Consider the following 24,220-nt stretch of genomic DNA (forward strand, 5'->3'; position numbering starts at 1 on the left):
ACTCTGCTGTGCTGATGTATATTGATTCAATTAAATTATGAGACACTTAAAAGTAGGGAAGAAATTTTTTCTATTTGCAGTTCTGTTCTAAATACGACACGGCACATCAGGTTTGCTAGGAGAAAAGCATGAGAGTAATGGCACTTTAGACCAGCAAAGCAGAAGGATTCCCATGCTGCGTTATTCATTATTTGTTTTTAGAGTTTTTCATTTGCATCTGAATCACAAGAACACACCCTATTAGTAGAGGAAGGAAGAAGTCTCCATGAAGAAGGATGGTGTCATGGTCAAGGCACTGACTGGGGACTCAGAGAAATTTGGGTTCTATTCTTGAGTCTGCCACAGACTCTCTCCCAAAACTTGGGAAAGTCATTTCACTTCTCTATGCCATATGTAAAATGGGGATACTACTACTTCCTTTATCTGTCTTGTCTATTTATACTATAAACTCCCCGGAGCAGGGATCATCTCTTATTGTGTGTCTGTACAGTGGTCAATAATAATAATAATGGGGCCTTGATCACAGCTGAGGAATCCAAATGCTACTGTAATGCAAATAATAAATACAAATTAAGACTGTGTGCTGCAGTTCAACTGAAACCCTAAGTTTTCCCTGTAAAAAGCTACACACACACACAAAATATTAAAAATCAAGGACCCGATACAATCCATGCTGTGCTTTGGGATGAAGCAGTTGGAAATATAGCCATCCCTGTTGAACAGTGGATTAGTAGCAACTAGCAAATCATAACTCAGGAGGGCAGAAGAGTTTGAAGAGCTGGTAGCACCAGAAGTTTAGACTGATTTCCTCATATTTTCACTGAGCTTTGCAGCACTCTCGCTAGTTGAAGTGAGATTCACAAGCATTGCACTGAGGCAGCTGTTCAACATACGGTCTTCCCAGCACCACACCAGCTGTCTGGAACCCCATTCATTGTCAAAGTTCCCCTAGTTTTATAGTCTTGAGTTAGAGAGACTATACATTTCATCCATTCGTTAATCAAAGGCTCATCTACCTGCTGGTCAGCTCTAAAGCAACTACATCCAGCTAACCAACTCCAGACAGAATTTTATTTGACCTAAGTAAAAGATGATTCATAAATCAATGGCATTATATTCACTGTAAGAGGGTTTTATTGGAACGTAGTGTTCTTCCTGGCTGAAAAGAGCTGGTCAGAACAACCTGCTTCTTTCCAGCCCGTCACTTGTTTTTATTTTCTTCTATCACCTGCACTAAAATAATAACGTGCAGCTTTAACTCTCCCCAGGCTTCAAGACTTTGCAGCAGAGTCCCGTACAAAGCCTGTGTCTCTATGCTGAGATGCAGTGCAAGCCTGGATTCTTTTCCTTCTCTGAGCAGCAGTAGTTTAAAGGTATGAGAGGAAACTGCTGAGCGTACATGATGTGCCAAGTCTTCTAATGGGACCGGACTTTTTGAAACTCTTGGAACAACAGAGATAGCACCGTTCTTCATAGCAACCTGCCTCTCGATGCTGCTGACAAGTGGACAAAGAGCTCAAACCCCAAATACAGCATGTAGCTCTGTCCTGACCAGTACCTGAGGGGTCCATCTCTTTCTTTCTTTATTTTTACACTTTGGCATCATTTGCCTAGCTTGTCATGCCAACACAGTCCCACTGAATTGAGAAGAATTGTGTCCTAAGGTGTGTTCCAGCAGAAAACTGGCTCTTAAAGGAGTTTGATTCTGCTCTAATTTAAGTTAATAGCAAAACTCCCATTGACTTGGCTGGGAGCAGGATCAGGCCCTACATTAACCCTGGGGCAGTTGGGGAGGATGTATGCTACCTATTGTGGCCTTTCCCTGATGATCTGGCTATCCGAGAACTTCTATAGCACTGTAATGTGCCCACCGATGAGAGTCAGACACTGACACCCATTTCTCTCTTAACAGGGCACAATACTGTACTGGCTAGTGTGTTTCACATCACCACTTTCCTCTAAGGGATGGAATGTCAGCCTTGCTCCAGCGTGTGTGACCCCACTGACCCTCTCAGAGGCAGCCCATAACGTAGTAATAAGGTAAGGTATCTTCTCCCTTAGCTCAAGTGATAGAGGTCTGGTTTTGGAACAGAAGGTGATGGGGTCTAAACCCCATGCTTCAGGCATAGTGTTTAACAGGTGACTGTGCTGTCTGTAGGTACAGCCACAGATTCAGTACCACATAGGTAACTATCCAAATATCTTCCACAAAATGCTGAACTGTTGATAGTTTTTCCCCCAGTGGCTGAGTCTGTGTCTCAAGCCACAAAATTTTAAAAGTAAGCTTTCCCTAACAAAAACCCCCATGGTGCACAATTATTCACTGATCTGCTTAGGAAAATTGCTCCCTGACTTACTGTTAGACTGAGACTCTGCTGGGTTATACAGTATAGCCTGCTTTAATCTGACTGGATACACAAATGAGCAGACATTTGAGCAAGGGGATCATGTCTCTTATCAGAATGGTTTTGATTTTGTAAAGCTGTATTTCCATTACAACTAGCAAAAATCTGCAGAAGGCCCTTTCCTACCTGATCATTTATACACTTATACATGCTGAGTAACTTTACTCTTGTGAGTAGTTACACTGAAGTAAGCAATATTCCCAGAAAATTATACATGTCTTTAGGCAATGGGCCTTTAGGCAAATACTGTGATCTTGGTGAATGCCAATAATTCTCATGACAATCAGCTTGAAATCTTTAACACCGGCAGTGTTATGAATACTTTTACTATTAGCAAAACAGTTAGCAATGAGGCTGGGCCTGAACGACCAAAATTCTGAGACAGATTTTCAACTCCCAACAGTTCAGAGATGTTTTGATCTTGGGGGTTATTTTAGCCCATTATGACAACAGAGGGACTGCTGGGGAATTTGGATTTTGAACCCAGATCCAGTTCCAAAAGTTCTTACATAACTGTGTAATACAGTGGCCTTGTCCATGTGATTATGTCTCCCTCTAGTGGTTGGTCCCAGTATGACTAAGAGCCTGCTATTTACTAATAGCTACTAAAGTTACTCCCTTTGTTTAGAACCTTGTGCTTTTGGAGCTGAAGGCTCCGGTCCAATACGCAGTGATGGCTGTTGGTTCTGTACGTGTGAATCCATATTCATTACATTTGGATCCATGGTTTTGGTTTGAAACCTTCTCCAATGTGTAAATGTAATTAAAAAGAAAAAAGAAATCAGATTGTAAGCGCTTCAGGGCAGGGATCATGTGTAGTACAATGAAATACTGATCTTGAATGGGGCCTTTGGGCCCTACAGCCATACCAGTTCTAAATAACAATAGCAACAGAGTGCACTACTATGATCTTACCAACTCTTCGTTCATTTAGCAATGCTAGGAAAGCTAGTCAAAGAATGACAAAACCCCAAACCAAATGCTTAGACTAGCTTCTGGAATAAACAGCCATTGCTGTACAACTAGAATACAAGGACAGATGAACTCAGATTGGAGAAATATCGTCAGCTTTACCCTCTTTAGTTCGGGACTGACACAAAGGGTTACAAGCTCCCAAAACCCAGCTCTTCCAGGTGTGGACCTGCCCTTGTTCAAGCTGTGAGCAGACCCCCTTTGAAGCCAAGTCAGATTTGCTCTTAAATGAGCTGTGTGGAAGGATTCACAAGAGCAGATAAATTCTTCCTGGGTTTCCAGGAGACTAAAAAATACCTGGGATCAGGGTGACCAGATGTCCCGATTTGTGGGTCTTTTTCTTATATAGGTTCCTATTAACCCCCCCACCCACTTTTTCACGCTTGCTGTCTGGTCGCCCTACCTGGGTTCGGGGAGCTGGAATCATATTAATGGTTTCAGATACATAGATCAAAGTAGAACTTGGCTGATTTTTTTTTTTAGTGCAATAATATTTTTCTTGTCCACCTTTAAAAGATCGGGACCATTGTGTGAAGGTCTGGAGCACTCGAGGACTTTGATAGCTCATGAAATCAACTGTAAATTTGGGAGCAAAGGAGCTGTAATGTTGGCAGGAGCTGAAACTGAAGGGGTAAAAAAAAAAAAAAGAAAGACACAGCTCATGGCAGGACACTCAGCTGCCCAGAGACAAGTCTTATCGCTGGGGAAAGCATTACCTGCTACTTGCTGACGCATTCTATTTTTAGAGCACCATTGTGCCCTGTTACCTGGAATCATGTCACTGCAGCCGAACCTGGGGCATTGTAAAATGAATGCAAATGGGCTTTTCTCTGATGGCGCTTCAAATCACAGGGAAGAAATATCACCTACTTGCTCTTTGCTTGAATCATACGAGTGGCCATTTAATTGCCTGGCGACTAATTATCATGGGCCAAATCCTGAGACGTGCTGATCACCTGCAGCTTCCATTGTAAGGCTGTTTGAATGCAAAGCTTAATGCAAATTCCATATGGGCTGAAGCCACATGAAAAATGTTTGGTATGAACTCCAACAGGGTGAAATCTCTGAGTTTCATACAGCTCTTGTCAATCCCCTACTGCCCCGCAAATGTTTTTATAGCCAAATAGTTCTTAGTTCGCTTTAGAGGCTCGACTATAGACGAGCTTGTTTTATTGATCATGTTTATTACAATAGTGCCAATGGGTCCAGCTGAACGTGTTCGCCTTGTGCAGATACTGTACAAACAGAGCAAGTGACAGGCCCTGCCCTGAAGAGCTTACAATCGAAATAGGCTAGTCAGACAAAGGGTAGGGGAAAAGGAAAGAACATATAAGCGGAGCAAACAACGAGATGGCTGCAAAAGCCAGGTTAGTTCTATAATTGTATTTTATTTTATCTTTGTTATTTAAATCCTTTCCGTGGGGTTATGTTAGGGTGGTGAGCTGGAAAGACAAAGGAAGGGAGAGGGTGGGAGGGGTTGGAGCAAACAGACAATCAGCATAGGGGAGTGGCTGTTCATAGGGTTGACCTTTACTTGGATGGCTCCCTTCCCCCATCACCCCAAAATAGGATAGAATTTAAAACAATACAGAGTTCCTCAGAAAACCAAGAAATTTCCGTTCAGTACGAACTGTGCACACATGCACACCACCCTTACTGAAAATACCACTTTTCTTTACCAGTAACCACGGGAGTCTGTTATTTATTAGAGTGAAATTTTTCAACTCAAAGACCGTGCTTGATGAAAAATCCAAAATGAAATTTTTCACAGGAAAACGATGCTGTCAATGATTTATTCGTTAGAGAATTGATGGGAAATTTCAAAATATTTTCATTCAGTTTTCAACTGCATTTTTCATTTTGGGTTGGTGTTTTTGAAAACTGAATCAAAGTGAAAAGTTTGATATCAAGTAGAACACAATTCTTCAGAACTGCCAATGAAAGCTAGGGCATTTTAAATGAAAAGTTTTAGATGAAAACTTTTTCTTCATAATTTTTCGCTGCAATGTTTTAAAAACTAGCTGTATTATTAAAGATGGAGATGATGGGGATTAGTACAGGAACTGTAAGATGGAGGAGGAACTGGTTAAAAGGGAGATGACAATGTGTTGAGCTAAAAGGAGAACTATTAAGCTTAAGGGAGATTACTGTCGTCCGCACTCTCTGGTCCGGCAACATCTGTGGTCCGGCATGGTTTTATTTTATGGTTTTTATGCTTTATCTACTTATTTGCTTGTGCCAATACAGTAAAATTGTGCAACAACATTAACACTTTGTTATGAAGAGAGCCAGTAAGCCTTGTCTAGGTGGCGTTGCAAGCGTCATTCCGTTTATTTGCCTCGGTGAGATAAAAATAAAAAGAGACCCGCTTGCTACAATATTGACTTCCCGTGGTTCGGCAAATTCTCTGGTTCGGCACTGATTAGGTCCCGAGGGTGCCGGACTAGAGAGGTTCAGTCTGTAGTAGAGTTCCTCAGGGATTGTTCTTGGTACTGCTAATGAAATTTGCTGATGACACAAAGTTGGGAGGTATCCTCCAGACATGGGGAAATGAAAAATTATGCAGGGCCTTGAAGATGGGAGTAACAGAAATGGTCTGTACGAAGGGCAAAGTCACGCACTTAGGGACTAATAACACGAATTTCTGCTACAAACTGGGGGCTCATCAGTTGGAAATGACAGAGGAGGAGAACGACCAATTCAGCCAGGTCTATCGCAGAATGACTACGAGCCACCAATGTGGTGCTACCGTGAAAAAGGCAAATGTGATCCTAGAATGTATCAGACAAAATATTTCCAGTAGAGAGAGGGAATCATTAATGTCATTATTCAAGGCACTGATGAGCTCTCATATGGAATACACTGTATAGTTCTGGTCACTCGTGTTCAAGAAATATGAATTCACACTGGAACAGGTGCACAGAAGAGCTCTAGAATGATTGGGGAATGGAAAGCCTGTCTTACGAGAGTAGGTTAAAAGAGTCTAGGAAAGTGAAGGCAGAGAAGGGATATGGTTGCTCAGTATAAACACATCAGAGAGAAGAGTTATTTGAACTAAAAGACAATGTTGGCACAAGAATAAACTGGCCGTGAATAAATTTGGGGTGAAAAGTAGAAGGATTCTAACCATCAGAGGAGTGAGGCTCTGGAACAAACTTTCAGTAAGAGTACTGGGAAAAAACAACCTAACTAGTTGTAAAATGGAGCTTGATAAATTTATGAATGGGATTATATAAGAGGGCTGTCTGTGATAGCAGGGGACTGGACTCGATGACCCAGGAGATCCCTTCCAGTCCTATGTTCCTGCTATTTATAGCAGTTAACATTTGCATGTGATAGATGCATCCCCTCAGGTGCACTGCATATTTTTCTGAAAGTAACAATGACAGCTTCTTTACTAATCTAAATCATTTCAGAACATTTTTTCAGAGGAAGAAATTACATCTCAAAAATTCCTGCATTCAACTCCAATGAACATTTGAGCACTAGTTTCCAGTTTTTTATTTCACTTTAACCTCAGAATGGTTAGAAAGATGGGCTTTTAGAACCCACCTAAAAAACTGAACAAATGCAAAAAGCCTCCTCTTGAAAAATCCTTGTTGTAGAGACAAAAGTCTTTGGGAAAAGTCTTCACTACAAATGCTACTGCTGTGGCACAGACACTTAACTATAGTGACATAAGAGGTTTTTCCGCACTGTAGTAAATCCACCCCCTTGAGAAGTAGTAGCTAGGTCCATCAACCTAGGGCAGCTAATTTTTCACATTCCCGAGTGACATAGGGTGACCCAAGTTTTAGATGTAGACCAGGCCCAAGAGTAGAGCTCAAAATGCTAATAGGACATAACACTTCAAGACAACATTGTCCTTTCCAGATCATCAAGTGCTTTGAGAATAGCTCAAGAAACACTGATATTAAACTGTTTGAAAGGGGCTCTCTTTTGGTAAGCGGGTTTGTTTTTTCTTTCAATTTTTGATAAAATATTTTCTTCAACACATCAAATAATTACTCAAGGTTTTTAATATATTTTTGGCAGTCACTCTACTGTCATTGCAAATATGTACATCATCCGGTGAGGATGAATAACGACTTCTGTGTGATTCTGTTTCTTCTACAGGCAACAGCCTTCTTCCCCCAAGCCCACTGGATCCCTTAAAGAGCTATATAGATCCCGGGGATCCATTGGAGGCACAAGAACATCTGCATAAAGGCCTCCTGCTGCTGTCCTCAGTTCATTATTTCAAAGAGTGACAAAGTTTCCAAGCCCACCTGGTCTCTCTTTCTCTCTGCCTCCTTGGTTTGAAGATGGCAAACTGTGTCCGTGATTATTCATTAAAGAATTAACTCATTTCATACTCATTCTAACGAAGGTAATCACAATAAGTTAATCGGGGGCAGCGTTTAGGTGGCTGTAATAAAGACTTCTACACGAATCCCACCGCCGTGCATCATTGCGAGCTCTTGAGTGTAGGATGCTGCCGGTACCCAGGGGTTCTGCTGCTTTAATAAGGCACCAATGATCTGAATCAATCTGTTGCACTATACATCCCTGTGGCTGCACAGGTGCTGCCTTGCTAGATGCATATCGTAGGCCTAATGGGGTCAATGCCATATTATTACATAACATTTATACTGCAGTAGTGCTTAAAGGTTGGGCTGCTGGAGCTTGGTGCTAGACAATCATATAATACACGACAATCCCTGTTCCAAGGAGTTTATAATTTATGCACTAATGATAAATTTACCCCTGTACAAGAACCATGCACTACTTAAGCCCTATTTTGAGGGCTTACATGGGACTTAAAAATGGTGTACAGGCCTTGCGTTTGCTCGCTGTACAAGGGTAAAGGAGCTAACATACCAACCCAGGAATTCACATACCAACGAAAGGGTTCACACACCAACACAATTATGTGAGGCTGTTATTAAGATGTTACTATTGTATCTCTTGCTACCTTGCAATAAAAAAGATCCACGGCAGCGCATCTCAGAGCCTGGGTCAATTGACTGCCAAGCAGGGCTCAATGTCCGGGGCTAACAATAGCACGTTGATGTTTGGGGTTAGGCTGGGGGAGAGGGTTTCAGACCCTGGGCTGTGAGTTCAGTCGGTTGACCCAGGCTCTGAGACTTGGTGCCATAGGCCGTTTTTTTGCAGTGTAGACGTACCCGAAGGGGAGAGATTTTCAAAGGCACAAATGGGAGTCAGATGCTCAATTTCCATTGAAAGCCAACAGCGTCTTCACTGAGGTACCTAGCTCCCTTTTGTGCCTTTACAAACCACCTTATTATCCATCTGAAGCCTGGAAACAACTAATTCACAGCGCCAGGTTTATTGGTCAGTTTGCGGCTCTGCTTCCCCTTCCCCATTTCTGTACAGAAAGGCAGGAAGAACTGGGAAGCAAGCACATGAGGGGGACTTACTTTGACAACATCCTCATCAGAGGACTTGCACTCCACTGATTCAGAGATGTCCGTCACGGCGCTGTTCTCCTCAATGGAAACCACTTTGATGGGCACTGCAACCGTCTTCCCCGTGAGAATCGCGGTGTTCAGAATTTCTGTGTCCTGCACACAAAGCCAAGCACAGCACTGTTAAAAAGTTTCTGGGATGAAACCACAGGGAGGGTTAGAGAGAGTCCTAAGAACCCAGAGCCCGCTCTTCAGCTTGTGTGAAGTCAATGGAGACAAGCTAGTTATCACCAGCTGATGATCTGACATCATTCTCTCCAACTAGAAGCAACCTATTCAAATGTAGTAAATCCAAACTTATATTCTCTGCATTAGACAAACTCTTGTATGCACATTGACAGCCCATTGACCTTAACTGTACGCTCTAATATATAAAACAAAATCTTTGCAGTTTAATTCACCCCAGAAAGGCTCTGCTTTCAGGCATCTTCCGCTTTCTACCCATATTACAGGCAAGCTAATTAAGGGTCCAAATGCTTACTGCTAGACATGAGACCCACTATTTACTTGACAAAACTGGACTTCAGGACTGTTTATTGAGATGGACCAGAAACACAGTTCAGGATGGTGGTATTTGGATGCAGGCCCTTTGAAGAGATGGGGTCTACTATCTGGACCTGAACTTTTCGGGAGGATTATGTTTCTTTTGATATGGCCGAAGACACTAAGCTGTAAAACAATGTAAGGAATCCAGCAGGCACTAGCGAACCACAGGGAAAATCAGAGGGAAACCTGAAAGCCTGAAATCAGATCTGAAAGGGTAAAAACCTTTTAATCCACCTTCAACACAGCTAACAGCAGTTTCATTTTTCAAGTGATTTCATCCCAAGTCTGACTTCTAGGTAGAATTTCAAGTCTTTATGCAGCCTTTTAACTTCCAGCCCTACAAAGTGAGTCAAAGTCAGCAAAAGCACCAGGGCCATTCTTGCAGCATGCAGGTCAACAGGATTTTTGCCATTGCTATCAAAAGCAGCAAGATTGGGCCCTGATGCTCTAGTCAATGTTTTATTTTCAGCTCAGGTTTAACTGGTTTAAAATCCATACTGTTTTTTAAGACAGTTTTACAATATTTTACTCTGAGATTCACCTCTTCCTCTTTTTCTTTCTTCTTTTTTTTTTTTTTAAAGAAAACAATGCATTTGTTTATAATATAAAAGAAGAAGGAATGTTGACACTTCTGGACAAGTAAGAAACCTACACAGATCCTAAGGCATTTATGTACACACCTTTATCCCACATTGTAAAGCAAGTCCAAAATTTCCCAAAATAGGGGCTGGAAGTTATGTATCTCAGTCCCTACTTAGGCACCTAGATTTCTGAAGCCTGATTTCACAGGGAGAGAGCACCCACCATATCCCACTGATTCTGAGGGGTACTCAGCACTTTTGAAAATCAGGCCACTTTTGTTAAACACGCGGCCTTAAGACCCTAACTTTTGAAAATCTTGCCCGATAGCATGTTCCATATATTGGAACTTTTGGACAGCCAGACATTTAAGCACACACACAAACAAAAGAAGGGAAGCCCTCAGAAAATTCTCTAATAGTTTAATAAGCAATAATAATTTTAAAAAATCACCTTCCTCCTGTGGGATTCCAACTCCATGTACATAGAATAACCCAACCAGCTACTTCAAAACCCAAAGGCACTACATCTTTTGCTGTCTCTTTTGATATTGCTAGCATCATATGTCCTTGGAAATGAGTCTTTTGCCTCAGTCTCTTAACGCCTTTACTTATTTTTTGTGCCTGAGAATGTTAAACTGTGCGAACGAAGGACATGAGGGTGAACGAGGGGTGAGAGAGCTTGTGGAAGTGACAGAGCATCTTTTCAGGCTATCGCCGGTCTGCTTTGAAATGATTCTATTCTGATCAAGTTTGTCTTTAACTACTACAGTGAATTACTGATGGAGAAATCTAATGTAAAGGGACAGGCTCAGAATAAGAGACCTCTCATAAACAGAAGCAGTTTCAAGCATTCAACACACCGTGTGGCTTGGGATTTATCAATGTTTTCATCCAATGGTAGCCTACCAAATGCCAGGCCATTGGAACAAACCAACAAAACAAGAAGAGGTGTGAACATATGATGAGATGAAGCACGTGTAACATCAGCCTGGAACTGCCTATAACTGGGTGTAACTCACAATGATTTGAATGGGAATCATTAGAGCTTACTCCAGGGCCGAATTCAGTCCTGTTCAAGCATGCAGTAGTGGGTAATCAGTAGAATAAGATAAAATGAACAACAAGAAATAGAAAGTTGGAGGTGAGGGTGTCAATGGCGTTCAGTGGATAAGACCACAAGCTATTGATCTGCCCTTGATGACAAATCTAAGATCCCTGAGCACTAGGACCCTATCCCTGTATCACAAGGAGGAGAAAGCCAGCTGCTCATCTAAATTGGTATCACAACAGGATAATGGTGAAAACGCTGAAAGTGTGATAGAACAGCATCAGCTTTACTAAGATCAGGGACTTGCTTCACATTGCAGCTAAACTCTGATCCTGGACCAAAACAATGGATTTGCCATAACAGATGATGCCATTACATCCCTCAAATCTGGTCTCCTGCCTTCACCAGACCCAAGCCCATGGCTTAAATTCAGCTGGAACAATCTGGAGCAGAGCTTTAGTAAATATGTTTAAACCCGCAGGGCTGACGCCCCAAGCCCCTGGAAATACTCTTTGAGCATTTAAGCCCTGCCCAAGCCTCTTCTGGTTCACCCACCCCCAAATCAGATGCTTCCACTTTACTGGGCAAAAGAAAACGAGCTGTGACTTTAGAAGGCAAAAGCCTAGACAGCCAATACAAATGACAGTCCTATTTTCTCTGTTATATAGCACAGAGTTGACGTGCCAGGTGTTTAACAATCCATCATATCGGTTTCTCTCTTTCCAGTGGATCATTATAGAGGGATTTGATGCATAAGTGGGACCGTCGTAGAGATACTATCACAAAGGTTAGAAAACCTGCTGAAATTCCCTCCTCATTCTCCTGCCGTCCGCTAATGGTTTCATTAAGGGAAACTGAATGCATTTGAACGGCTTTAGTTTGATTAATTACTTCAGGGGCTGCATCTGCAAGAAAAAAATATCAAAAATCAAGGACGCAGTTTGTCATGATAAAGGCTCATTGAAGTTTAAAGATTTTTTTTTTTCCATGGGCCAGCATCAGCTTCAGGAACACTCAGTGCATGATGTGCACAAAGGAAATAGAAATGTATGAGACAGATTCACTAATAGCTAATACCATTAGTATGATTAGAGATCCTTGACATTAGCAGGGAATCAGTAGCTATGGTACCATGGCATCTGGTCCATCAAAACAAGGATGGAAACCTTTCACACTTCATCTCCAATTAAATCAGTCACGACTCATCACTGCCGTACAGTACAGGAACTGTTTAAGTATCATATGTGACTAAATTACCACATACTGCTTAAGCAAATTAAAAGCTGCAGTCACTCCCGTCCTTCGGCCTCCAAGTGTAATATGCTATGCAGGAGTTGTTGCAAAAGACGGGGCATGATTCTCACTTCTTTTGCCCATGTGCTTGGAGCTGGAGTGGAGGAGAAGGGGCAAAGGTAGCTTGAAGACACCTTTGTACGCCCTGTATTCTGAGGCTGTTAAGGGCTTGCCGCAGTATCAGTCAGAGCACTAACTTAAGTTCTGCTTCCCACAGTTCACGACGGACCAGGGGAAGCGGAGAATAGTGGTAGAACTGCGCATTCTGGCCATGCCTCCTCCCCACCTTTGTCCCACCTCCTGGTCTTCCTCACAACACACCTCCTATGCTGGGGGCCAGGAGTAGGGCTGGTGCAGAACCGTTAGCCAACCATATGCCAGGAGAAAAGACCCCTGCACAGGGAGTATTCCCAGGGGGATGTTTCCATCCCCTTTATGGCCCCTTTATTCAATGAAAGGCCTGTTTGTGTAACAGAATTGGGCCCACAATCCACACATCTGTGCACAGGCTTTCAGGCAGCAAACTGTAAAAAAAAAAAAAAAAAAAAAAAAAAAGACAAAGAAGATGTGGATACAAAGGTCCGTCAAAAAGCTGAACAAAACCTGAGAGAGAGAGAGAGAAACAAACATGGCTGAAATAAAAAGATTGGCCACTCAGCAGAGAAAAGTGTTTTATAATGGTCTAATTTAGCAGTGTGTTTAAAGAGCTCTCAGGGTCCGATTCAAAATCCATCAAAGCCTGGAAATTGAGTTTCCAAACTCCACCAGATTGCGTCTTATTATTGCAGCAGCCTGAGTTATTCATCAGTACAAGTTAATGGTGGAGCGGAAGTTGGACCTCTGAGATCACGTTGGGTGACATTAGAAACAACTGTCACTACGTTTGATATCTGCCATAATAATGCTACCTACTTACACTTTGAAGAGGGATAGAGAACTTTTTAAAAAAGCAATATGCTTTTACTTTGCATGCTATGCTGTGGATACATACAGGTTACTAAGAAACCTTATGAAAGACTGAGAACCAATATAAGATGTAGGTAATTTGAACAATCACAATATCTTGGACATTTTCCCTTTCTTTAATTTTTAAAATCCCACAAGAACTAGTCTACTTTCCGTGCAAGCAGCCATTAAAGTTTTTGGTTTTAAATCAAATCTATTTTGAGCTGTGAAAGGACCAAAAACATGCAAGAACTGTGTTTGGATTTTCTTCCTGTTTATAAAAAAAAAAAAAAAAAAAAAAAAAGGACAAACTAATGCAAAGTAAACTGGGTAAAAAATAAGGTAAGGAAAGAAATAGGATGAATTCTGAGCAGGCACCAATATTCAACCTGGAATGAGGTTGTTATAAATGTATTATGATCCCCTAAAAAAACAAACCACCACAGGTTGTGATTTCCAAAGTGAAGTAGGGGAAGTAGCTGTTCTGTTCCCACTGAAATTAACTGGAGTTGTTGTGTCGAGTTCTTCTAGCTGGCTTTGCAGATCTGAAGCTGGCTTTGGTCGCTCTGATAGCACCAGGGGGCATGATTCCAACAATGCAACCACAAAGCCAGTCATTTGGTATGAAGCAGAAAACCAACAGGCTTCTGACTGGGAGACGTCTTCCTGCCACACATGAACACCATGGGACTTTTCCAGGATATGAAGGGGAACATAATTATCGTGTATACATATTTCAACAACAGGCAGAAATTTTAAGGAACGTTTTCATGCTTGTTTCTCTACTGGCTTGACAAGATTAATGCAGTGTTGTAGCTGTGTCAGTCCCAGGCTGTTAGAAAGACAAGGCGGGTACCAACTTCTCTTTCACCAACAGAGGTTGGTCCAGTAAAACATATTACCTCACCCACTCTGTCTCTCTGGTAAGATTAATGTCCTTACTGGGAGAAGCACATAAAGCCAGCTGATTTACTTTGGCACAGGAGAAATTATTTTAAAAATTAATTGTTATGTTTCAGCTGCAACCTAGTATTTTATTACCCACAAAAGATCTGCCCATTCCCAGCCTGAAAAATGTATCATACAACTTTCTAGGTCAAACTCCAGGTGTTTTTTGCTCTCTGGACACCCAACACCTTTAAAAAAGGACCAAACCATCCGACTCTGCCCCAAGAGGCAGAAAAGGCATAGAATGATATCTCCTTCTATAGAATCCTAAAGTCACATCCATGACCTCAGAATACAGCCTGAGGTCATAGTGATGCAAGGAAATAGGGAAAAAGGCCCATTTACTGATCGTTACAGACAAGTATGTTATGGAATCTTTAGGACTTGTGCAACATCCATTGTAATGGCCCCCCACAGAGACAGATGAAGCAGATAGGACACCTAGACAGCTGTCTTACCTCTTTTAGCCAAGCACTTAATTAGTTGTTACTCAAGTGCAACCAATCACGTTAGGGCAGAGAGAAGACTCAGATTCGTTTGTCTCCTTTGTTTAGCTGAAAGATGACGCAATTAAGAAGCCCAAAGGCTGGAAATGGTACATTATACCACACAAGAACAACTGGAAGGAAGGTTTATTCACCCTCCCGCCTTCTTTGCATAGACAAAACTCCCTTGGAAGTCAATGAGCCTTTGTGTGTGTGCAAATAATGAAGAGGCAGGAATTCAGATGCTAGGCACATGCACCCTGACCTGGTGCCTAAATACCTCTGAGGATCTGGGCCCCGATTCAGATCTCATTTGCACAGGGGTAAATCAGCAGTTACTTCGTTGGTGTCACAATGGTATTAAAACAGTGTGAGATCCGAATCAAGTCCCAACATTTACACTGGAGTATGTGGGAACCGGAGTGAACTAGGGCTGGAATAAAGAATTGGATGTAAATATTACAGATAGTATGGCAAGTCCAAATTCTCAGCTTCTCAATAACGTGTGAGGTTTTTAAACTCCAAGCCAATGCTACCGACAGAATACAGACTAGCAGAGACCTTTGGGCAGATCCTGATCTAAGTTACACTGGTGTAAGTTAACTAACTGCATTTGAGGTAACTTAGATCAGAATTTTTCCTCCCACCTCGGGCCCTCGTGTTGAGTCTCACAGGAAATTCAGGGGAGCTGGTATTCAGGAAAAAGATGTGTTTCTTAGAAAGGGGAAAAACAAAAACCATGAAGCTGATGTGTTACAGCCAGAGTAGAGAGATCTGCCTGTGCTCACATTTGAGCATATTCCTCAAGGGAAGGCACCAATATAGTAAACTCTCCAGGAATCAGGCACCTTTGTTCCAATCCTAGAAATTCCACTGATGCCTGTGGGATCTCTGGGCAAAGACCAGAGTAGAGAATATGGCCCTTTGTTGCTTGGATTTAGCTGAAGAGCAATCCCTGTGTTCACCCAACCTCTCAGTTGTAAGAAGGCAGGCATTCAGGCTTGACTAATTTAGGAACTAATTCAACATTAAATCGTGGCAGAATGAGGAAGCAAAGTGACAGCTGTTTAATTAAACTCTAAATCCGATTAGATGGTGTTATCAAGAGAAATCCACTGGAGCCTAAGGTCATGAGAATGGTCCTATTTACAGTCTGAAAATTCTATAAGTGGAACTACATAGCATGATGTTAATCACAGCTTAGCAATTAAGGTTTCTCCCTGCACACAGACAGTCTTGAATTTGAAAACGGTGTGTTGCATGCCTGGGGAGGGTACACAGACGCACTGGTGGTGTTTTCATTTAGAAGGAAAGCTCCTTGCAAGACTTTGTGGGAGAAGGGCCTTCACGTATAACGACCTTAGGACTAGGAAAGTATTTGAACTATGGTAAAGGGGAGAAAGAAGCAAGCATCTATGCATTGCTGAGAAGCACTTGAATGGGTGGAGATGCAGGAAATGTAGAGAAAAATCTAGGGGCAGTGCTGTGCTTCCATTATTCCTTACACATGATGCCCCGATTAGCAACACCACTCTCGCAATATACAGTAGTTACAAGGGAGGAAGGTGGAGATAGGAGAGACACAAAAAAGGTCCGCTGCACACGTGCTAGTTTCAAAGACCATCAATATTTTTCTGATGAGTACTAAATTATACATCATAAATTTCCATGGCATTGTAGTTAAAATGATGCACAGGATCTCACTGCACTGCAGACAATTGTTACGCTGACTTGTGAGCCTGCTGGACACGATGCTTGCAGATTCGCGTTATTAATGCTACTGCGATTACAACTGATTAACAAACTGATGCTGTTAGGCGGCAGATTCTGTTTATCTACATAATCCCGTGATTAAACATAAATTATACATCTAGCTTTCAGCCAACTGGGCTCTTTGACACTCCACAGTCACAGACCTTGTGTATATGAGGGGGTGGGGAGCTGATATTCAGTATTTGAATTCTTAGCACACACTTAAAAATGATCGAGGAAAGGTTTCTAAGGAAAGGAGTTTGTATCATCTCTGATGAGCACATTGATGCAAGTTCAACCCAGGGGTAAGCGCATGCGATGCTTGTTGGTTGAATTTGGGCCCATTGTTTTCTCTCACTTGATTACGGTGTTACACATTGAACAGATAACAGGCCCGCTCTACTCTGCCTGTCAGTTTATAACCATTTGGGCTTTTCCTTCCTATCTCACAGTATGACTGTAAAAGGGATGGGGAATTCAAGAAAGGTAGCCCCCTTGTTGAATACCGTCCAACACCAAATGTGGATCTAGAATAGAACCCAGCTCACCCTCCCATAGCTACACTAGATCTGAAGTGCCGAGAGGAGGAAAGAGTAATTAAAATCTTATTCTAGGCAGTACGGTCAGAGAGGAGACTCAGAGTGAACCTAGAAAACTGATCTATTTGTAAAACATGCCATATTTACAATAACTTTTCTGACCGGAACAACAGTATGGAAAAGATACGTCTGCAGTGCCTTTTCAGCAAAGGATATCAATGTTTCTTATGGACATTAATCCACGTAGACACTCAACCACCCAGTCAAGTATGTTCTAAATCTTTGCTAAGTGGCCAGCACTGTACAAGACACAAAAATAAAGGTCAGTACCTGCCCTGAAGAGTTTACAGTCCTTAAGACAAACACAGATAAGACAATACCCACAGGAAGACCTAGAGGAGAGCATTAACATTGTTCAGTCCCCAACTCAGATTATGTTGGCTTGGACAGCTTGATCACTGTGGGTTAGTGTTTGTGGGTTTCAGTGAGTCTTTAGGAAGGATGAGAATGGAAGAAGGGTGTGAAACAAAGACAGTGGATTTTTATAAGATACCTGCAGTAAATAACATGAGTGGTGTTGCCAATTCTTGCAATTTTATCAAGACTGTTATGATTTTTCTTAAAACTCCAACCCCTGGCGTCATATGATTATGCGAGCATCTTTTTTGTTTTGTTTTGTTTTTTTGGTAAGGAAAGTTAAGTGTCTAGCCCTCAGGAGGAAGGCTTGACAATACAAACCCAAAAGCTCAAAAAACGGAAGGCAAATAAAAATATCCATTGGCATTTTATATACACACACACACACACACACACACACACACACACACCAGTCTCAGGATTTTGGGTGGACTTCACTAATGGTTTTTGAACACTTGGGGCTGGCAATACTGTGGAAGGACAGATACCAAGCTAGAGTGTGGGCAGGGCTATGCAAATGAGACAATGTAATGTTAGCACTGGAGTTGCTGTGTTAGGGCCTCGACCAAGACAGAGCGTACGTATTTACATAACTTTACGCATGTGAGTAGAACCCTCAAGTGCTTTGCTGGATCTGGTACTTAAGTTTCTGAGCATGCCCAGTGTGAACTAGCGGTTTCCAGAGTCTTCAGCTAACTGGGATACTCATGCAATACTCATGAAAGCGCTAGGCCTTTTCTTTGCAAATCTAACTCTCAGGCACCTATGACACATTGCAGACAAAGAGGTTCTAATTATAGACAATTTGTAGATGAGTGAACTGGGATACAGACTTGCACAAGGCCACAGTGCAAGTCAGTGAGTGGCTTTGCTGAAAAGAGAATCCAGGAGTCCTGACATTTAATCCCCTGCTCTAACCACAGGACCACACTCCCTGCTAAAGCCAACGTCCAGTTAGAGTCTCCCCCCCCCCACCCCCCCATCAACCCACTGATTTCTGCAAAGCTCTGAGTGCACCATCAAACTTTTATGCCTTTTAATTCTCTTTTCAATTGGGAAACTTATGTACTGAATTCAAACCTTTAGTTTTTGCGACCAGTGTAACTTACAACCAAGAGCTGAGAGCCTTTTGGGAAAGAAAACTCAGTGTTCTGAATCTACAGTTTTCCCAGAATCAATTACCATTTCTCAGTTTACAGTCTTCTAAAAGAAGCAAATCTTAATTAGTGACCCCTCATTAATGAGGGATCATTTGCTTTTCCTCCCTCGTTGTGTATTTTTAAAAACACCCAATCAGTAGGATTCTGCAGCCCTGACAAACTGAACTGTAGAGACAGGAGAAGGGAAAAGTGTGTTACACCATGAGAGACAGACGCCTGCAGCTATCTTTAAATCCTTGATGTCTAGCTCATGGCTTCTTTGAAGTGAAGTCACCCTATTAACATCTGAATTTGCAGAAAGGGAACACAACAAATGATTCCTTTGATGTACAATATCAAGACTGTATTGCTAAAATTCAATTATATGATGCATCAAAATTCGAAGTCTTCCTGTCTAACAATGGAATAGAAATAACCAAATAAAACCCTTCATGTACATCTTTAATTGGTTTTGACTTAGTTACAGTTTGCTACATAATTATAATTGCAGAGGTCTCAGCATGTGGCAAAGAATATGTTACAGGTAATATCACTCCTAAGGGCTAGATCCTGCAATAAGTTTTGTGCCGAGGCCCGTTGACTTCAATGAGGCTCTGTGCAGGTATAGCGGTGTGCTCCAGGAGACCTCATTGCAGGATCAGGAGTTCAATTATTTTTTCATGTGACTTTAATTTAAAAAATCAGTCTTATTGGCATGTACTATGCCACAACTGCACCTGTACTTCCCCGATGTGATCCAGCAAGGGCAGCTCCTCTCAGGCTTTTGGCGCCTCTCTTGGGCAGAGACCCACGTCTCTCTCCCTCCTGACGGGGGTTTTTCCAGGCTGCACTGCTTCCTGCCTACACTGTGATATTCCCAGTAAGCCAGGCTGCCTGACCAGGTCAGCATCCGTGGTTTGCTTTCTTTTCTGAGGCAGTGCAACTGCTCTCAGTTGCAAGTCACATCACAGCTCTTTCTAACCAATGCATTTATTCTTCAGGGGAAAGTATTACAGAGAAAACATCTAAGAAAAGATGCTAAACACATGCTGATCAGTTTACCAGAGATCACCCTTCCAACTCCAGCAGGGACTCTGGTAGGCATCAGTCCTTCAAACCCCACTAAGGGGTTTTTCTGTGGTTACAAGTTCATAACAGCTTTAGCGTAGAACGAGCACCCCCGTGAATGGGTTAGTCCTTCCTTTATGTAGCTTGGGCCTTTGATCTTCAGATTCTGGGACCAGGTAATCAGGTGCCGTCCTCAGGGTGTAGCCCCAGAAGGCTGGACGTTTGCATAACCAGAGGTGGAAACTGGATTCACCTTCCCCTCTAGAGATTCCCCCAGCAAACCACTTGACACCGTTTGTCCAAAAGTCTGTTCTTGGCTGACCCATTGGTCAATACCGTCCTTTGAAGTTCACAATGCTTCCCAGGGCTCACAATAATACATAACCTTTGCATTTCATACAATGGACTCCAAAGAGACAAACTTCATTCAATAAGGTTTTTCACGGCTATTACAGGAAATGGCCAAATCTGTTACATACTGACCCCATGCATAAATTCTGTCAGTAACATACTTGCCGTTGGAGGACTATGCAGTAAACTGCTTGTATTACAACAAAGAACAAAATGCTGCAAAACAGAAACTAGGAAACATATTGCCTCAAACTGTAGTTGATCAAATACTTTCTCCCTAAGGTTTATGGATATGGCAATTACCCTAGCAGACAAGACAGCCTGTAGCAATGGATCAATTACTCGCAGATTCATTACAGGAAGGATATCCGACTCTCGCCCCATTTGTTTCCAATGCGTTTGAAACGTTGTGTGAAGCAACTAACCCTTACTAGTCATTACAGCTGAGTGAATAATTCACAAGGAAAAATTCATCCAATGGCTTTGTCAGTTTTTATACTCATGCATATTCCATGATCAGGCTATGATTTACTTAAATTTAGCTGTTCTGGGAGTATTTATTTCTACTTTACTAAACTTATTTTGCTCAATAAATTTATTATAAGCAATTCACTGCATCAGTTCAAAGCTCAGCATTCGGAATAGGAGCTGGATTATTTAGTCATTCACACTCAGATGAATCAAGAGATATTGTTTCCCTTCCCTTGTTGGACGAGTGTCCTAGTACTTCCTGTGTGACACTAACTTTCCATGAACATTTGTACCAGTAAAACTCCACTGCTTGAATACTAATTGTATTAGTATTTATTATTTGTATAACAACAGGATGACAGTTCAGGGCAACTGCACCTGTATTCCCTCTCCCAGGGCAAGGGCACAACTTTTAGGCTTCTGGCTCACAGATGTCATCCCTCTTGGGCAGAGACCCATGTCTCATTCCCTCCTGACTGGGGTTTTTCCAGGTTGCACAGTTCTTTGCCTACACTGTATTATTCCCAACAAGCCACACTGCCTAACTAGGCCAATGTCTGCTCTTTGCTTATTTTCTGAAGGCTATGAACAACGTAATTGCCAGCACTTATAAATTACTACACAGCTCTTTCTGAGCAAGCACATTTATTCTTTAGGCAAAAGCATTAAAAAAATAAAAATAATAAAAGAACCTACACACATGCTAGAAGTCTTACCAGAGGTCACCTCAAGTCCAGCTTCGGGCTCTGGCAGGTGTCAGGTCTTCCAATCCTTTACTTAGGACTGAGGCCCCCTGAATCCAGAATCCAGCCCATTTGCTGGATCAGAAAGAAGGCCCCAAGTCAATTTAAACTCAGGATTTTTGGATAAATAGCCTCTCTTTGTCTTTTGGTCTCTGGATAATCCAGTTTGAACCAGTGTATGCAAGCCTCTCTCATTGGAGGTGTTACACCCTGAGTGAATTTCCCTAATTGCCCTCCACTGTTCTTAGTTTCTGGAGGTCTGAGGTCACTCTCCGTCATGGATTACATACGATCCCTGGCCCACAATGATACATGAACTGAATACAGCAAGATCTTCCAAAAATATGGCAGGAAATTGCCATATCTACAACAAGCAGCATCTACGGGTATGTCTCCACAGCTTCTGGAAGCAAGTCTTGCAGTCCAGGTTGACAGACTTATGCTAGCGGGGCTCAGGCCAGTGTGCTAAGAATACTAGCGTAGATGTTTCTTTGTCACTCGGGCTTGAGCAGGAGCTCAGACTCTGAAGTCTGGGGAGAGGGGGTGGGCTTCAGAGCCCGAGCTCCAGCCTGAGCCCAGCTAGCTTCATTCTGTTGACCCTCGCTCCCAGCAGTTGTGTAGACGTACGTTACAGGCCCCATCTGAGTTCTGGATTTCACTGTACCCTAAAGAACTTACAGTCTAAATAGACAAGCTGGGAATAGCACCCAGGTCACCTGATTCTCAGTCCATGCCATGCCTTGATGTTAAAAGAAAGGGCACGCTAAAAGGGGGTTGAGCAGCATCGAAGCCACACTCCTGAGCAAGAAAGCCATTACCCTACCACCCCTTAAGCAGTCCTTGCTGATGAGGAACACAAAGCAGCCAGCCATTCCCCTTTGGAATTCTGTACACCCCATCCACAGTTCTCTTCAGCTGAGCGGGCCCAAAAAGCATGGCAGGGAATCATGCTTGCGTCTACCAGATGGCACTGCAGACAGACACAAATCGGCACTATTTATCTAGTACCTTCTCTTATCCTCCAGAACGTTGGCAGCTCAGACAAAAGTGATGGCTGGAGCTGAACCAGCCCTAAATTTGTTCAGGGAAAACAAACTCCCCTCCCCTCCAATTTTCCTAGCCATCTGTAGCTACAAACCACAATCATTGTGCTAAGCCAGCCAGTCTGTTGTGACCTTAATAGCACAAAAAGTAGCAATGCTCTCTACAGCTGTTTAATTTTGACTTACAAGTACAACATCTCCTAAGCTCCTCCCTCACACCTGCGTCTGAGTAACTGTTTGACTCTTTTCTTTGAATCAGACACAAAAATCCGCACTCATGCATGTGACATTGTATTACACTTGTGTTAAGTGCTTTTTTTTTTATTATTATTATGAATCACGTCCATAGGAAATAACTTAGGACCTCCTTTTCTACCCTAAATTAAACTGACAAGATGATCTCATTAGATAATCTAACCCCTTAGGTGACGGGAACTGCAAATTAATAAGGACATGAAATGGAACCCACAGCACATTTTCATGCATGATTGCTTCTTCCTTTGCTGTCTTGAAAGCTGGAAGTGTGCACACTTTGTCTTTTAGTTACGTGCCTATCATAATAAATGTGTAGCAGCAGTAACTGAGCCTCAGATTGGGGGCTCTCTGGTTGGTAGGAGCTGTGACGCTAAATACAATTAGGTATAGTTCACTGAAAAGACAAGTATTATTCTAAAGCTATTTTCCATTGACTAAAATGGATATATGTCAGGATATATGTGACCACTGGATATTTTCTTCTTCCTGTTGCATGAAAGAAGACTCTGCAAATGAAAACAGCGTCAAGGTAAACAATTCTGGAACTATTTAAAATAGATAAAATACTGAATATTCTACCTTAAAAGACACCTTGCTTTGACTTCTTACGGATTATTGTTCTTCACACCTTAGCTTGGTTCACAACTGAGAATGACTTGAGCATGCCCCTAACCCCTCCTGGAGCTTTGTCCACATTACAAAACCACTGTATCGTTTACTAGGTGGCAACCTCTGCTGAGGGAGGGTGTACACCGGGTCAGGATTCAGGTGCAAGTGGCAGAGCTAGGTGGAAGTTTGAACAGGGTCTGCCAACAGTATATTTTGGCACATGACATTTGGCTACTGTTTCATGATCGCTAGGATGTGCCAAACTAAACAACAAAAATGACACCTTGCCTTGGAGCAGTATGTTGACTAAGTTTAACAGAGCTGTTCAGAAAATTACATAGATTGGGAATGCTGGTGGAATGCTCAAGTGCAAACAAGCATATCCTGCAGTCTAACCAACTTTATGGAGAGCGTATACAGTGAATAAAATGATACTCACCACACCTATCTCGGAACGCATGATCCAGATACCCTGCTATAACAGATACAAAACCTGCAGCCATATCTCCACTGCTACAATGATGAATACCCCCCACAACACACCTTTCAAGATCCATGGATCCTACACATGCCTCTACCACCATGTGGTGTACCTCATCCAGTGCATCAAAGGCCCCAACAATAACTATGTGAGTGTAACTAGACAACTACACTCTTGAATGAACTCACACAGAAAAATGATGGAAGACAAAAACACTGTCACATGTGGGGGAACAGTTTTCACAAAATGATCACTCCATAGCTGACCTCTCAAGCCTCATCCTCAAAGGCAACTTACAAAACACTTCAAATGATGAGCCTGGGAGCTTAAATTCATAACTCTGCTAAAGCCCAAATCTCATGGACTCAACAGAGAAACTGATTTTATATCTCATTACAACAGTCTGTAATCCACTAACTGTCCTTTGACCTATGACTGCAGAGGTGTTAATTGCCCCCCACATTTTGAATAGTTTCTTAAAACATGTGTTAACTCCTTATATTTAACAATCTGTTCTACCTTGTAGTTAGCCGAGACACTCTGATTACCTTTCCCAGACGTGACGAAGAGCTCTGTATAGCTCAAAAGCTCATTTCTCTCACTAAGAGAAGTTGGTCCAATAATAGGTACTACCTCACACACCTTGTCTCCTTCCGATCCA

General features: G+C 42.2%; 1 protein-coding gene across 1 annotated transcript in view; it reads right to left on the minus strand.

Moving 5' to 3' along the window:
* TMEM132C (transmembrane protein 132C) overlaps positions 1–24,220 on the minus strand; it is a 290,776-nt gene that overhangs the window by 30,507 nt on the left and 236,049 nt on the right. The window contains exon 5 of the mRNA XM_074972399.1: positions 8,798–8,941. Within this exon, the coding sequence (XP_074828500.1) occupies positions 8,798–8,941 (144 nt within the window). The remainder of the gene's footprint in view (positions 1–8,797; positions 8,942–24,220) is intronic.

Source organism: Natator depressus, chromosome 15 (genome assembly GCF_965152275.1).
Source record: "Natator depressus isolate rNatDep1 chromosome 15, rNatDep2.hap1, whole genome shotgun sequence".
In the NCBI taxonomy this organism is placed as follows: domain Eukaryota; kingdom Metazoa; phylum Chordata; order Testudines; family Cheloniidae; genus Natator; species Natator depressus.